The sequence below is a fragment of the Perca fluviatilis genome, chromosome 4 (assembly GCF_010015445.1).
Source record: "Perca fluviatilis chromosome 4, GENO_Pfluv_1.0, whole genome shotgun sequence".
NCBI classification, from domain to species: Eukaryota; Metazoa; Chordata; class Actinopteri; order Perciformes; family Percidae; genus Perca; species Perca fluviatilis.
The window spans coordinates 17,059,374-17,077,369 of NC_053115.1; the positions used below are offsets into that span (position 1 = coordinate 17,059,374).

At 40.2% G+C, this 17,996-nt stretch overlaps 1 protein-coding gene across 6 annotated transcripts in view; it reads right to left on the minus strand.

Annotated features, from left to right (window-relative positions):
* Window positions 1-16,291, minus strand: part of LOC120557276 (AMP deaminase 2) — a 32,846-nt gene extending 16,555 nt beyond the window's left edge. For 2 of the 6 annotated variants that reach the window (XM_039797446.1, XM_039797445.1), the window contains exon 1: window positions 10,998-11,385. In XM_039797446.1, the coding sequence (XP_039653380.1) occupies window positions 10,998-11,370 (373 nt within the window). In that variant the 5' untranslated portion in view covers window positions 11,371-11,385. Of the gene's footprint in view, window positions 1-2,629; window positions 2,999-10,997; window positions 11,464-13,679; window positions 13,764-16,236 lie in introns of those variants that run through there. The other 4 variants (XM_039797447.1, XM_039797449.1, XM_039797444.1 and 1 more) reach the window with 4 other exon arrangements.
* Window positions 16,292-17,996: the final 1,705 nt, after the last annotated feature.

Below are 17,996 nucleotides of genomic sequence, written 5' to 3' on the forward strand. Positions count from 1 at the left end.
CCCTTGTCACATGACACAATGTTTCCATGATGACTATCCAAAATTTAAGAGCCCATGTTATAATGTAATGTGTATTGTATTTAATTAAAATCCCCTGGGCCCCCCCTGACTGATTATTACCCCAACTCTAGCGGGTAAACGCGGATCTCCGGGTGCTGACGCCATTCATCTGCATGTATGGCAGTACAGACAATCGCTAAACTTTTACCGATTGAAGTTACCAGCTAATGCTAGCGCTAACTAGCTAGGTTGGTTGGCTGAACAAGACGACCAAATGTTCCAATCAACTTTGATAAAGTGAAAACACAGTGAGAGGGTCAAAGTTTAAGATGACAACATGGACAACAATAAAAAACAAGCTCAGGTCTATTGTAATGTCCACAGGGCTCTGGTTAGCATTGCTAAGCCTCGGTCCTGATTGACAGGTCGGCGTGTAGCATCACCTGCTTTATCGTCAATTTTAAAATAAATGGGACCATAATTTACAAAATGAACATCATGCTGTATTTGAAAAGGCTTGAAAGTAGCGATTGGGGCCATAAACTCTTGAAAATGTTTATCGAGGTAATAAATCATGTCAGAACTAGGTCATTCTCCATGGAATTCTATAGAAACAAAGTTCTTTTTGCAACCGAGGGAGTCGCCCCCTGCTGGAAATTAGACAGAATGCAGGTTTAAGGCACATCTGATTGGCTTCACTTTTCAGGCACGGGCGGTTTGTCCATTATTATTATTATTATTATTATTATACAGTCTATGTGTACAGAACTAAAAGTCAGGGATGTCACATTGCATCAATGCATGATGGGCATCATAGAATGAGAGAAACTGCTAAAAATATGCCAGTTCCCCAAAGTAACGTGTTTCAGTTTACTTTATGGTCTATTGCGATTGTGGCTTTAATGTTTAGAAAGAGATTTTACTTTATTTCCTGGGAGGAAGAGTGATGACACACACTTCAGATGTTCCTTAGCAACCACAGATGATAAACCCCTTCAGGTCTTGGTCTCGAAAATATATTATCAGTAATAGGGATCAGTGCAAGGGAACAAACATGGCTGATCAAATTTGACAGCTAAAAACTACTGCCTGCAAATTCACTGTGTAAACAGTTGGGTCATAATTTTCTTTTAAAGAAAAAAACATAAGACAAAAAAACATTTCAATGCATGCAGAAAAACCAAGATAATTGTCGTCACAGTGGAAGGAGAAATTTACCTTAAAGGCAGGGTTGGTAATGTTAAAAAGCTAGCAAGATTTGAAAGTAGCATCTGCTTAGGGCTCCGTCTAACCCCTCCCCCTGTCCTCAAGGCTCCGACCCACAGAGCTGCATAATAAGCAAACACCCAATATTAGCATACCGAATGTTTCAAACAAACATGACTACTGTTAGCAATTCGGCAATGACGCGCATCGAGGTCACGGGAGGGGTAGAGTACGCGCAGCGGGCCAAAGAGGCATTTCATTGGTTCTTTCAAAGCAGATGATTGGTAGGGGTTTTCACAGGATTACAACAGCCACAGATGACGGATCTTTTCCGCTCCTTTTTCGGAGCCCATACGTTATTTATTGCTGTCGGGGAGTAAAGACCATTTCAAAAAAATATATAAAAAAGTATATATTGTCGTGGGCGGGTTGGTTCAGTAGGTAGAGCAGGCGCACATATACTGAGAGGTTTAGGCCTCGACGCAGAGGTCCAGGGTTCCAATCCGACCTGTGACGATTTCCTGCATGTCTTCCCCCTCTCGCTCACCTAGCTGTCCTGTCAAAAATTAAAGGCGGAAAAGGCCAAAAAATAATCTTAAAAAAAGAAAAAGTATATATTGTAAATAGTAACCAACCCTGCCTTTACCTGCTACTCCGCAGCTTTCTATAACATAAACAGCCTTTAAGAGGAGACTGATAAGTCACTTGTCATTGCCATCACATACACAAACAACAACAACAACAACAACACACAAAATAGATGCTTTAAAAACTGAAACCCCAGCAGTTTACAGCATCTGTCTGCTCATACAAATTGCCTGTAGAGTATAGTGTTGATGAAGATGCAGTTCTAAATAAGATTATTTTTTTTCCAGCTTCAGTGGCACCTTGTCAGCAACTGTATGTCTGCTGCAACCGCCTAGACCGTGTACCTTATGCTGTGTTTTGTTCATGACGGCACACTCACAAGGACCCTAGTGATCAATCCACTGGGCATTATTACCGCATCATACAGGACTGTAGCAAACAGCAGCAGGGACTAGATGTCCCAAATGTTCACTCTCTGCAAGAGCCAGACTCGGCAATAAACTATGGCACACATCAAGCTTTCAAAATATCTGCATAATAGCAACAGACCAAGCTAACAGATGCATGCATATTTTTCCTCTTTCACTTAAAGAAAACCCTCCCCTCACTTCTGTATTTCCTCCCACGGTTTTCTACATCAGCTTATTCCAGTACACAGCAACTGTGTTTACTGACACCTCATCTGTCACTATGAGCTTGCTTGTGCAGTATTTCAGGAGTGATATGTACCATGCCTCACACAGAACTGCTGTAACTTCTAGTAACACAGTATTCACATTCACAGGCTCTACAGTATATGCTAATGTTTATCATTAAGCAGCAAAGGTTACAGTACCTCTATCTCCCTGTCTTGTCCTGTTCTCACAGTCTCCGTTACGGTTGCAGTGGCCTTGTCTGAGCTCTTGGGATGCTGGGACATGTAACTAGGCCTGGGACGGCCGATGCACCCTCCCCCCGCTGGCACAGAGGAGGAGAGAATGACAGCAAAGAGAGAGAAGGGAGAGATAGGATACGCTCTTTCCTAAACACAAGCTACTCTAACACCAGGATCACACAATCTCCCCCCTTTTCTCTTTTCTTTACTTCTGTTGTAACTGTCGCCACCTCCAGTGTGCTGGTGAAGCAAGTTTTTTTCCTCTCTCTGCCTCTGTCTCTCAGCTGCTTCCTGGATTACACCGGTTTTCAGTGCATGAACAGCACAGCCTCCAAGATCCCGGATTTAAATACTGATTTAGAACATATCACGTGGCACAAAAAAGGGGAAGGAAAGGGGGAAAAAACACCCCCCCTTTTTTTGTGAAAAAAAAAAAAGGCCCCCCCCCCCCCCCCCCCCCCCCCTCTCACTACCTCCCAGTTCTTATTCATGATGCACCACTTCCATCACCTCATGACTGCAAACCTTTAAATCATGTTATCATATAAAACAATTATTACAGGTCCATTAAAGACATGTTTTGTTGCACATGAATGCATGTGCAACAACAACATTCCTTAGTATGTGTCATATAATCACTTAATTACTTTGCCTCCTGTGGTTACCAACACTTTAGCACTGTAATATAGTCTTTGGCTTGTTTTTATTTATTAATTTTAATTTTTTTTAATTGGCTTATTTATACATATACCTGTAAAAACTTAAACCCAGCACGCTACAGCTGTAATGTTAGTACAGCCATGAAAGCAGCAAACAAACGAACAGGATCAACGGAGATAGATTCTACCCGACCTAAAAAACCCTGGCATGTTTCTAACAGTTGCGTGACCAGAGACGTTACAAACCCCGGGTAAATATTGGAGATGTATTTGAAAGATGGAGACAGCTTAGAGCCCAAAAGGACAGCGAGTTGGCGGGGGAGACGACACTCTCCATCATTTTGAATTTGTACTGCAGTAACTATTTTAAACACTAGCTGTCAGTATTACATATTGCACCTTTAATATTTTAATGCTATTATGTGCTGGTCGTTTTTTTCTTCTGCTTGCTGTTGATGAGTCGGTGTTGATGCATCCATGCAACATGCCATGTTGCTTCCCTGCATCGACCACATGATGCCAGGAGGACATTTCCTTCCTCTCTCACATGACTCCTGTGCAGCACAAGGGAAGGCCTGTCTGCTGTATTTCACAATGTACAAGAAATCTGCTACGCTTCTTTTCAAATTCCCTGTTTAGTGAATTTTCAAAGCAACACTCAGAGGAAAGGTCATTAAGAATTTTTCCACGTGAAGGTCTGTGAACTTGTACTAGCTTGAGGCAATTGTTTTTCTTTGACTTTCTGTTCCGAGCTTAAAAATTGAAATGGCATCCATTGTTTAGGGTAAATGATGATGATGAGTAAGCGTTTTGCACATTGATGACATTGCTTGCTTACAACAATAAAATCAGATCAAGCTGAGACGTTTGCTGCAAAAATCCAGACAATATACCTACATGTCCACTTTCTTTCTTTAAATGACATTTCTCGAAAGCAGCCTGAGATTTGGCATGTTTTTCTGACTCCTTTCCCCCCTCACCCCCCTCCAAGAGGGACATAAGCTGGCATTGTTGTTAAGACCCTTGTCAAGCAAACCTAATACTAACTCTGCAAATAAATTCCCATGTGAATAAAACAGGACAAATATTCCACAAAATACTTTTCAGCATTCAGACTGATGAACCCCTGTGCATCCCTCTTCCCGAGTCCATCAGAAAACTTCTCAAAACAATAAATCCTCCCTGCAGCCCATCACGCGCAAATACACAAAGACACTGACTGTATACTCCCGTTAGGACTGGGCGATATGGAGAAAATAAAATATCACGATATTTTTGACCAAATACCTCGATATCGATACTGCAACAATATTGCAGTTGTTACTATTGGTGCTTTCACAAATAATTTGCACAATGAGATTTTTGATAAATAATCACCAGAAATGTGGATACAATGTCTAAGTGGTGAAAAGGCAAATCAGACAGTTACAACAGTATGGTAAGTTCAGAAAATGACATCACTTTACTGTAATGCAGCTTTTAAAACCAGGAAAAGACAACACTTATTATATTACGATATTACGATATCCAAAATCTAAGCGGATATCTAGTCTCATATCAAGATATCGATATATTGCCCAGCTCTAACTCCCGTATACACACGGAAACATGTACACATACACTGCATATGCACACGGACAGTCACACACATCAAAAGAAACAGACACATACATTCACACCACACTTTAATTCTGTGATTATCCAGAGCCCTCCGGTCACCAAACCTCTTGCCACCTCTCAGTGCAGCTCTCACCATATCTGAATATAGAAGAGAGAAGCACTGTGTCACTCGACACTGTCAACATGTAGCACACTGTACTTAGTACTGCTCGGACATTGAGAGGTTAATATCCCATTCCTGAGACCAAAGGTGTGTCAGGGATCAAAGCCGAAGCCAATAAAAAGAGTGTTGCTTCACAGAGATAGCGAAGTGAGGAGGCTTCCGATTACACACGACCTGTTTCTAAGAACTTGTCAACTCAAGGCCCGTGGGCCAAATCCGGCCCCTCGCAAATTTTGATCCGGCCCGCATATCAATTTAGGTTCACAATACAATACATATTTGCCCACCATTTTGTGGAAACTGTTTTCAAAATATAATTACGCGACACTCAAAGCCAAATTTGGCAGATTTCTGATATTGAGACTCAGAAATTTGTATATTCAGGCCTGTGAAACAGGTTGTTGTAAAAAAAATTAATCATTGTTTTGCTTGATTTGCTAAATTCTATGACTTTTTTGCTGACTTTTTTAGGGCTTTATGTCGACCAAACTGTAAGTGAGAAAGCTATATGATACACGCAATATTACAGTCAAATATATTTGACTGTTTAGATCCAGTGTGGCCCTTAGTAAAGTTGAGTAGACACCCCTGATGTAGACTATCACACTCACCATTCTTGCTTTGATTTACTGTCTTGTTTTGTAAAACTGTGATAACAGAATTCTATAGCTGCTAGATAGTCTCCAGAGTCTGTATTAATTAATTGATGAATCGTTTTCTCAGAGCCCGTGGTGACATCTTAAAATGTCTTGTTTTGTCTGACCAACAGTTTAAGACCTAAAGATATTACATTTACATTGATATACATTTTTGAGAATCTGACAAGTGACAATTTATATCATCTATTGACTCATAGCCCACCTCTCACCCCACTCTCCTAGAATGAGTGATTTACTCTTTGAGCTCACTGATGATCAGTGAACTGTGATCAGTGTGTTGAGAAACTGTGTGGGTGTTTGCATCTTTTCACAATGCATTAGCGGGTTCAATCATTAAGTGAGCAGGGGAGTGGTGGGCGAGCGATGACTCTTTGAGGTCACAGGACAATAAAATGCCAGTCAGGGACCAAACATCAGCTGACACTGGATCATCTGTGATCAATGAGGTGGATTAAATGAAAACGGATCTTCATTAGAAGCCATGCTGAGGGCAGAGACAGACCAAAGCAGCATGCTTAACTGTACCTCAGCAATGAAATACAACCCATCATAACCTTGTGTATATAAGCATCGTCTGTCAGCCTGCAAATCACCCCAGTGAGACATGGTGTGTCCAATGGCATGATGTTGAGTTGTGTGTGTGTGTTTGTGTTGGGGTGACACTAAAAGACAGATATTGTGGCTCTGCTGGTTATCTACTCGCCCCAAGCAACAATAGGCCCACCTGTTGGTGTTACAGCTTTTGAGGCCTGGGTTCCTGGTCCTCCAAAATCCCTTTTCCAGAACTGACACACTTCCTCTGTTACATGGGAAGCAAATGGGTTATTTATAGTAGAAGAAAGCCCTGGAATGTTCCACCCTAACCCAGAACAAACTGGTCCTCACTCATCTCTCACCGCAGAGCAGCCAAAGACCTGAGACCCGGACAACCAGCCACTGGTTTAAAACTGAGGGACTGACTTTACAAAGCATTTTTGTGCCAGAGACTCCCTCTAGTGGTGAAATGAAAAAAATGCAGAACTGTACTTATTAAATGTACTCTTAAAAGCAGTCCACAGAAAATGTTCACACATTTTTCACATTTTACCAAACATGAAGTCCCAATATAAAATACATGCCTAACTGGGTTTTCACATAATGTATTAACTTTTGATACAAGTTATTAATTGCCATACCTTTTAGTTGATCTTAGTCCCAAATGTGTCTTCACTGGTTCCCTCACTGATGTAAATTCTAAAGTTTAATAATATAAATAATATTAAATTGTGCAGTGACACTTAGTGAAGAAATACACCTGGCACCTCTTCAGCAGGAGTAGGGAACACAATATGCCTTAACACCCACAAACTTATTATGGGGCCCTGTGCAGGGTCTCAGAAGTTTCTGTCTACTGTGGGGCCAGAGGGGTTGGGGGTGGAGTGAGGCAGGCAGGCCGATTGTGCAGGTTAAGGTCCATAGGGCAACAATCTACACGTTGCCACATATGTAAATTAGAACCCTGACAGGGTCATGCAGGACTGTTTCCATTAGCACTGTTAGCGATCCCCATTTCCTCTAACCTCTCTCTCCCCCTTTGTGATCCGCTGATCAGCAGTATGAGCTCCATAGGCGCACAAATATTGATTTAAAAATTATTTTTTTGTTTCAAAAATGGTCCTCCAGAGTCTATGATCAGAACTCCGTCCATGGCAACTGTCTGTTATACTAAGCAACAGTTTGTTAAACAGAAATAAGAGACTCTAGAATGGCGTGATTGACCAATCAAAACCTTGTATTCAACAAGGCAGTGTAATAATGATTTAGTATGGAAAGCTCCCTAGGGGGAACAGAACAGAGCCCACATGACTTGGCAAGTCATGAGATACAGAATACACATGAATGCAGAGACATGCCATGAGGGGAACAGTATTTCTGATAAATGATCAATCAGAACAGGGGAGGCTGGGGTGGTGGAGGGAGCATAGTAACCAGTATCTGCAGCATGGAGTAGATGTATAGCAAGTAGCACACATTCAGGCTATCGTGGAGCGGTCTTCAAATAGAATTTGTATCCAAATGTACATGCCAGAGACCCTCTACATTCTGTTTACATTATCCAGCACCAGACAGAGCACAGGGTGGTGATGGCGCAGTGGATAGGACACATGGCTTTGGTGTGGGTGACCAGGGTTCGATTCCTACTGTGATACATCAACCAATGTGTCCCTGAGCAAGACAAGAGGCATGCAACCTCTGAAAATTTGTAAGTTGCTTTGGATAAAAGCGTCAGCTAAAATGACATGTAATGTAAAAGCTGTAATGTGTTGACAACAAAAAGAAACAACGAAAATATATTTAAACATAATCTGACAAGCTAGATGACCAGACAGCCTACAGATAGAAGGTACAGAGGGTAGTGTCAAGTTATAGGCCAGTAAATTAGTAAAGATTAAGGTAAGAGCCTCTGAATGAGATCAGATGACAGCAGAAAGCACAGAAGTGACTCATGCTGGAGAGAGCCATTCCCTCCACCTCTCTGCCAGATACTTTAATAGCCTCTATACATCACGTCATATAGCTTTGGCTGCAAATATGGACATTACATATTCTGCTTCATGTGATGGTGTGATGTCCAGTGGGAGAGAGCAGGCTGCAGCCAGAGACAGATTCCTGCACTGAGAATACAGAGTAATCAATGTTTCCAACAGCAACACTTACATAAGATAACCATTCTAAATGTGCAAGAGATAAGAATGTATTTAAAAAAACTAAACTTACCAAACCGCCAAGATTCTTAAAAGGAAAGATGCCGTATAGTGGTGCCATTTCTAAGGTTGCTATAAGAAGTAACATAGGAAACACTGAAGGCTTCAGTTTATGACATAGATTGAAAACCTACTGCTCAAGCTGCAACTAGAGCAGCTTTTTCAGTAATTTGGCATTGTGAATGCTAACAGACTGGTGTGGTCAGATGGAAGTGCTATAATGGGTGGCCTACATGTGGCTCTTATGACAGACTGGGAGTGCAGAAGGCTCAGCCAAGCGGCTAATTGAGAGGACTTAAATGACTGCATGGATGGAGAGACCTCTAAGTTATTTATTACTGCAGCAAAGGCAGGCTTCCTCAGCAAATACAGTACAGAGTGTGTGTGTGTGTGTGTGTGTGTGTGTGTGTGTGTGTGTGTGTGTGTGTGTGTGTGTGTGTGTGTGTGTGTGTGTGTGTGTGTGTGTGTGTGTGTGTGTCCATGTGAGTTAGTGCTTTAGATCGGCTGCGGCATCCCTCCAAACACTCAACATTTGTTCTGTGCTATGGCACACTGAGGAAGTAGCTTCAAATTAAATCAATATTAACATTTAATTGCCTCATAGATACATGCTGGTCTAACCTTTTAGTTTCTCCCCAAAGAGACCAGTTAGCATCAACTTCAAAGGTAATCACAGAGCTACGATCATGTGGCCTGTATCCCATCACACTAAAAAGTTAATGAAACTCCTACGCATACCTTGTGAATCGACACTACGGTTAATTAATATACCACAATGTACTAGGGATACAAGCCTGTGGTGAAAAAGTCCTATTAAAATGTCAATAACCAATATATTATTGATAGAATACCATAGAATAAAGGACGCCCAAATAAAAAAGGAATTAGGAAACTTAATTTCCTACAGTTTGTAATATTTTGTTGTGATGATGAGAGAGGTGCAGTTGCAACACAAAACGATCCCACTGCTCGGTCTAACCCAAGCTAATGAGATAAGGAGAAGCCAGTAGACCCATTGATAACCTGTTGTAGCTACAAGGGGAGGGCAAAGGGGCCCATTAAGGGCTGGGCATCCCTTTACAGTGCAGGAATTATCCAAATTCAATCCTTCAACCTTCATAAACTGCCAACTTTTAAAAACATTCGACATTCAAAAAAGTACAATAAATGTTTAGAAATAACAACTTTGTTACAGTGTTTTACACGGTTCAGTTAGTTGGTCAACACTGGGGAAGAAATAATCAATATAATAATGGGTGCATATCTATTTGGGCAGGCAACCCACATGACAGCTATCTATGGGAAACCCTCAAAAAGGCGGTTACAATAGCGCAATAGTGAGTTCTTTCATCGGCATGCACAATATTACAGTTGAATCAGTAAAAGCAGACTCAGATCTATACTTTAATATGTTTTAGGTTCAGCTGTATTATAATTTATTGCATTGTATTTATTAACGTACTAACATTAGAGTGTCAGTTACAGAGCAGTCAAAACCATCGTCTAGTTTAGAGCGGACAAGATTTGCTGACTAATTGATGAGTCGATTGACAAAACTATTATATAACTATATAACAATTTTTAAGCTATAGTGTGTGGATTGTCTCCCCCATGAGGAATTCTAAGTAATGACAACAACACTGTTCGGTGCATCCACATGACACAAGCCTTCGGTGATCGTACACGCAGTTGCTAGTAACATTTATCCCGTCAAATCTGAGGACTTGGGAGGATAAAAAAAACAGATGAACTCTTCAGAAGAGTTAATTATCTTGTTATTTTTATTTCCTCTTCGTCTCCAAGGCTGAGGTTGCTCTCTTGACGGTGATGTAAAACGCATCAATCGAGCTGCTACACACGAATGTCGCCGGACTACACCATTTTGTAAACATAGGCATACTGAGAAATACAGAGAGAGTTTTGTGGAGCTGCTAGTCTTAATTAGCTTTGTATGAACTCATTTGCAATGGCTTGAATGTAACCGATTGTAATTGATAGACAATTTCAGATTATTTATCAAATCAAAATGCCTAGCATTTCTTGAGCCATGCATCACCAATACCAGGGCTTGCAGCTCTGAGAACATGCAATGTGCTTTTGTCCATATTTTGACTGATTAATAAAAAATAAATGATCCAACAGATTAACGCAGTTGCAGCCCTAGTTTGGCTAAAATAGTATTGCATCACAGTTCCACCCAAAGCAGTATGCATGCTGAATGCTAAATATCAAAATCAGTCAAAGCTTTAAACAAATTATACCAATGTAACAACAACAACAACAACAACAACAGATACAAAACAAAACTAAGCACTGAGTACAGTTTCCACCTCTGGAAACTCCCTTTCCTTCCTTATTGCTACTGCTGAGCCACATGCATTCTTAAAAGCCACTGCACAAGCACCTGTGTAATTTTCTGACTCCAAATGCATGTAAGAGCTGAGAGTTCACTTATTCGATGGGACCCCTCAGACCCACACTCACCAGGGCTGGTGGTGCTCTGCAGGCTCCCCCTCTTGCGAAAGGGGGATTTAGGTTTAGGCTTCCCTTGTCCATCGTTGTTGGAGGAGGAGGTGGAGGAAGAGGATGACATCTTGCCGCCTGTGCTCCTGTTATTACTGGAGCTGAGTGAGTCAGAGCTTTGCAGTGGCCAGCAGAGGGAGAGAGGAGCACTAGCACCAACGCTGGAGCTCTGTCTCATGGTGGGGCAGCAGGGCAGCAGGACCCATACTGGGCCGGAGGAAGCTCCTCTGCAGAGTTGGCTCCTCCTTCTAGCCAGCAGCAGGTCAGCAGGCGTGCAGCAAAGCGACAAGCTTAAAGGCAGCCCAAGGCTTCCCCGGCTCCTGCTGGGGGCCATCCTTCTTGGTTGCCCTAGCAACCAGGGAATGAGCTTCTTGAAGCTGATGCAGGGAAAGACAGCAATAGAGGAGGGCATTGCAGATCAAAGTTTGTAGCTAGCATGACAGCCAGCAAGCACGGAGATCGACAAAAACCCTGCCAGTTGAGTAACAAGGTGAGTGAAGGACAAAAGTTTGTCCACTCATCTAAAAATAGCAATTAGATACACTGGATATCATGAGAAGGTGTATTAAAACCAGATCCAGTTGAACGGAAAGTGACAAAAAAAAGTCGAAGAATACAGATTGGTCTAAGTGGATAAGCACAGCTTAGTGTGTGAGCTCACTAGTGAACTTTCAATCTTCACTGCTGGAAAATTCTGAGGGGAGTCAGACAGCCAAATGATGACATGATGTATTAAAAATAGTGACAACAACCAATGCCCAGCAAGGCTACATGTAGTAATGCAACCTGCGACAAGTACCGTATGCACCATAGACTGTAAAAGGTATGCACACAACTTTCTCTCACGTGGTTCCTGTAGTTTGGAAACATTATTATTGTACACTTTAATTTAAAATGTAGTTACCACACAAGCTTCCACAAGTCAGCCAACCTAAGAGAGTAAAACAAAACTGTTCATCGTTTTGTTTGCTTTGCTTTATTGACACTTTATGATTGATGATTTTCTGTGGCAATTTGTGGCAGATTCACCCCTTTCTCACAAAATGCTTGGACTAATAGGGGAATGGGAGGGACCGACGCACCAGATGTGCATCTGGTAAGCCAGACTACTTGACAGAGTAGTCAGAGCAAAGAGAGTTCAAGATCCCCATCTAGTGGTATGAAAAGGTTATGTAGTTTATGCAGTTTAGTACACAATTGCTCTTCAAGCAGCTTCAGTTTATCAAATTTTACAGATACTAGACCACAAACATTTTACTTGAATAAACAATAAACACAGGATTAAGTGGCTTTGCCATTATTTGAATGCAGAATGATAATTTAGTAAGTATGATCATTTTTACCTACTGCATACAACAGTATAGAGCAGTTCCTAGGCTGAGTCTTTCTTAAAATAATATGTATTTTTAATGTCAACCAACGTATAGTCTCAATGGCCAGAAATTGTGTGCTGTAGAACTTTAAAATTTTTTTTTTTTTGTTTGTTTTTTTAAAATGGTGTTTGAATCACCTGTGCTTTCCCTGTATTTTTAGAACAATGGGACGGGATGATTTGATTGGTTGTTGAATAATGAGGCCCAACTCCCAGCTGTAGCGACTCTGTCATTGTATGTATAACATTGAATGGTACCGGATTATTGGGAACGCTCTGAAGAAGACTTTGTGCCGAAATGCGTCAGCCTTGATTTATTGTGATGTGAGCCTAATTAAAAAAGTGCAATGACAGTATTTTGTCCTGAGATGTGCTACCTGTTCTTCACTTTTTGAAACATGCCTATTGGATTTTGGGTTTAGCACTCCACCAAGAATTTCCACTGTTGAAGCGTAACCTCCTTTTTCAACTCAGAATAGAGCAGTTTTCAGGGATTGCACTTGGTATAGAGACAGCTTAGAATATACTGTACTGTTGCCGTTTCCCTGACAACTGTCCTCTAATTACACTTAAACACTTCAGAATACAACTAAATTGACATTGCAACTAGAGGGTTATGTTCAATGTTTTTGCAAGTAAACTGGCCTCTGGTATTACAGTCCAGACTGAACTTGATCAACTCTGAATAAAATGCTTAATTTTTATTTAGAATAAATTAAAACATGAAACAACAAGAAACTGATGAAATGTGGATCAGATATATCAAAATACAACTGTGCCTGAGACCAAACCCCCAAAACCTATCAAACTGATCTCTAAAAGTGAAAGACAATCTATAAGTTATTTTTGTTAAAATCAGTGTGGTATAAGTCTAAAAACGAATATCACAAACCAGTTCAAACTATGCCCTGACTATTGAAAACAGACTTGTACATACAGAACAATCAAATAACTAAAATGTAACCTTTCTATCAATGTATCTTTCAGAGATACATTCTGGTGGGTAACTGACAAAAGTGGAAGAAGTCAAGGTTTATCTTTGCTTAAAAATCTTGTTTGTGGATGTCTCCAGCTTTTTTCTGTTTTTGACCCAGTTTTTGAGAGAGCCGACGCTCACCATCTGGTACAGCAGCAGCAGCAGCAGCAGCAGCAGCAGCAAGGGAAAAAAAAACAAGGGCCTACTTTTGTCTGAAACATAAACCTTAACTACCCCCATGAATATGTCACACATGTTGCTAAAAACCAAATGTCTAACATTCTCAAAGCCTTACCTGGAACAGCTGTCAATTATGTTAGCCTGATGGCTCTTGTTATTCCTTCTTTGGTTTCCTCTTCACCCCTTCTGTTTGGTTAAGCTGTCTGTCTGCACACCCTTTTGCTAAAAATGAGACCACTGTGAATATCACTAGCTGCTTGAGGATTTTTTCCCCCCCACTCCTTCAGAGCAAAGCTCATGGAATTCAGCATTTTGTCTGCAGAGGCAGTACACCAAAAAAAAAACAGTATTCTCTCTCTGTGTACAGCCTTTCATAGGAAATGTTTCCACATTTAAAACTCACGCGGAGCTCTGTAACCAACTGACAGACACACTTCCTCGGCTTAGAATTACGGTAGGAACCGCTAAAAATAACACTACCTTGCCGTCCTCTCCACCCGACTGAACACACTTCATTGGCTTAGAATTACAGCAACAATCGCTAAACACACTGTCAACTCACGGTTCCCTCTTCCCGATTTACAGCCCCCCTCTCGTGGCTTAAAATAACTCACCGTTGTCGGCTACGGCCGCTGAACAGGCTACACGTTGTAAACAGCCGTGGCCCGCTTGACTGGTCTTCTGGTAACGTTAGCAGTTAGCAGGGTTCAGAGATGGGAAGTAACAAAGTACCAATACTTTGTTACTGTACTCAAGTAGATTTTTCAGATATTTTTACTTCACCAATTATTTTTGTGCTGACTTTTTACTTTTACTCCTTACATTTTTAACACAAATATCGGTACTTTCTACTTACTACTGCTCGTTACTTTAATTTCAAATAATTTCAGTGGAGTTACCGTTATTATTTTTTGCGTCATCAATACCGAATTCAATCTAATTGGATGCATATGAACATACGTTGCACTTGACGCACCACTACAAGACGACTCGACAGATTCGGCGCCATTCATTCGCGGCATCTAGTGGTTGTTAGTTGTAAAAGTATGGGGAACTTCTTAATTAATGTCTGTTTAGTAATTCATATCTTATCCTTTATTTATTTTTCCAGAAGCCATATTTGAGCACACACACATACATGTAGATTCCTTTAAATGTTCCTCCTTTAAACTTTAATGACTGTGTCTCAATTGTTATTGCGAGTAACCAACTTGGGTACCCTAGCTATATAATTCAATGCAACTACACAAATGTTAAAATGACATAAAATGCTGGTTCCTTGTAGCCGTGATAAATTAGCCTGAAGTTAATGCTTAGCTACCTGTTCAGGAGGAAATTAGCCAATTCTGCGTCCTTTTGGGCTCTAAGCTGTCTCCATCTTTCAAATACATCTCCAATATTTACCCGGGGTTTGTAACGTCTCTGGTCACGCACCTGTTGTTAGAAACATGACGTTTTTTTTAAAGTGGGGTAGACCGTAGAATCTCCGTTGGTATCGTTTGTTTGCTGCTTTCATGGCTGTACGGACGTTACATCTGTAGCGCACTGGGTTTACGTTTTTACAGGTATATCTGGCAACCCAGCCTGGCTGTCAAACTGGGCAGTAGATAACAACACACAGGCCAAAACACAAACAGACATTTTCAATTTCAACTTAGCATGTTTCCTTAATATCTGATGACTCATTGGGGTCATTTTTGGATTTATTACATTAAATATATTACATATTGGATCTTTAAAAGGTTGATGTTGACAAACCTATGCATGAGAAAAGTAAACCCTGGATTGTTTAAGTATTTTACAAAACAGAGCAATGGCATATTAATATTAATAGCAATGCTAACTTATAGTAACTATTGAAATAACTTAACTGAGCACTATTTATTTTATGTTTGCTTGTTTATTTTTAAGCTTGTTTTTGTGTAACGGTGTCAACGGTTTTAAAACTGCAGTGCTTTGTTATTGCTATCCCAGTTCAGTTTGCCCGGTCTGTAATCTTTGTTGTTGTGAAAGTTGTGTTACAAACAAAAAACAGTCACCACTTTGATAAACATCACTGAATTGGATACAATAGTAGGGTGTATTCATGGGATGGTTACCATTAGGTTGCCACCTCGATCATATCATAGTGATCATAAATGTAACCCATGGTATTCTCCAAAAGCACTACTTTTGCATGTTACTTACGTACTTTTCAACAAATAAATTTATCTTAAAAGATTAGTACTTTAACTATATGTAATATTTCTACCAAGTCATTATCCGTTTGTTCTTATGCAATTGATGGAAGGGTCTAAAAGGATAGAGGGTGTAATATGTTGTCCTTTGGGGTAAATTTGTGATTTTGGGCTATAGAACTGAAGATGACTTCAGTATTTCAGTACTCATCCCTACTTATAAAGCCTGTCTCAGAAGATATACAAGTCACTTTGGTTGTTGCAAGGCGACTAAAGACAACGGAGTACCCAAGAAAGATCTCTGACTGACTGACTGACTGACATGAAGCATATGTAAGCAGTTTTAAGCTGTTGGAGGTTAACAGTTGCCTTTACACCTTTTAGGTTAAACGTCCTTTATTTAAAAATAACACCGAGTTGTGTTTTATGTAATCTTAACCATAAGTAAGTAGGCATTGACAGATGTTTGCACTGTGTCACTGCTTGCTGACTTACCATCTGACATTGAGGACCAGCTGTTACTAGACCGTAGCACAATACAGGAACTGCCCTGCAGAAAACACACAGCAACAGCACAGTGACAATAGATAAACTAAGTTAGCTAGCTAGCTAGCTAGCTGATTAGCTATCGGTTACACTGGGACCTGAGAAGACCCTGCTGATGCTGCTTCACAAGCTTCACATAGATCATAGATAAGGTTAAAATGTGCTTTTCGCTACCTAACGTTACCTCACTGGCAGGGTTCAAAATTAGCACCATCCACCAGCCAAATGCTGGTAAAATATGCAAGTGGCTGGTACAGTTGCTTAACTTACCAGCCAAAAAAACAACTTTAACCTAGAGTGGCTGGTATAATTTGAACATTGACTAGCCATTTTGCTGGTGGACGAAAAAGTTAATTTTGAAACGTGCTGACGTTAACAGTTCAACACGAACCCAACTTGTTATCTAGTTTAACTCTCGTTTAACGTCTGATACAGATACTGACGTGTGTTAGCTGTTTCGTCGGTTAACGTTACCTCTCGTCAGTGGATAGCAGTTAGCGTTACACCTGAATTAACGGAATAACATATTACAATTTAAGATAGTACCGTAAATTAGCTCACAGTTAGCAGGCACTCGCACCTTTGCTCGAGTAGGTGGATTTTTGTATTGATGTAAATGTAGTTCCCTCAAAAGGACGACGTTTTAAAGGAGCCGCCTGCTTTCAAGTGTGTCGTGAGTCAAAGGTCTCCAGACTCCAGAGATCAAAGGTCGCCTTAAACCTAAACGCACACACACACACACACACACACACACACACACACACACACACACACACACACACACACACACACACACACAATGTCTTCCCAAAGGTTTTTTCTATGTGAAAACCTTTTTTAATTAGTATTGCTGTATATAGAAGGCAGCCAAATCAAAATAAGTACTGTCACTTTAAATAACACAATCCATTCTTAAAATGGGGGGAATTTAACTGTAGTTATGGGACACCCTGACAGTCACCAGACCTAGTGGTTGAGCAAATATTCAGACATTTATTTAAGTAGCATTACCACAATGTAAAAAATACTATTCCAAGCAAAAGTCCCATCAAAATGTGTGTCAACTGTGCCTAGAAGTTTAACCACTATCAAAAGTAAAAGTACCTCAATATTATAGTATTGTCATATATTATTGGGTTCATTATACTGATTCATTAACTTGTAAGCATCATTTTAATGTAGTTGGTCAAGGTGGAGCTCATTTTAGCTTTTTTATTATATACTCTTGGCTAGTTTAATTTACTGCACAACAATAAATCAATAAATTAATATGCTTAATAAAGGTTTTTAAAATCTTACTCTGTAATAAATTTTGTGTCAAATAAAAGTAGTTGAATCAAATTGATTTCCCTCTGAAATGTAGTAGTAGAGGAAGAAAGTATCAAAAATTGGAATTACTCAGGTAAAGTAAAAGTATCTAAAAGTTACCACTGACCAGATCCCACTTGTTAATTCAACACAATACACCAGTTTTTAAGAAGTAGATTAGCTGTAAAAGGCCCTATAGACTATTGTTTGTGTATTCCATTGAGGCAACACTCACACAGACTATTTGCAAAAGCAAACTGGAAGACTGCCAGTAAAGTAAAAATACATACAGAACTTTCAAGACTGCAGTCTAACTTTCCACATGTATGAAAACCACTGACCCTTATTAAAAGCAACAGATAGATGTATAATAATTTAATAAATCCTGTTACAATATATTG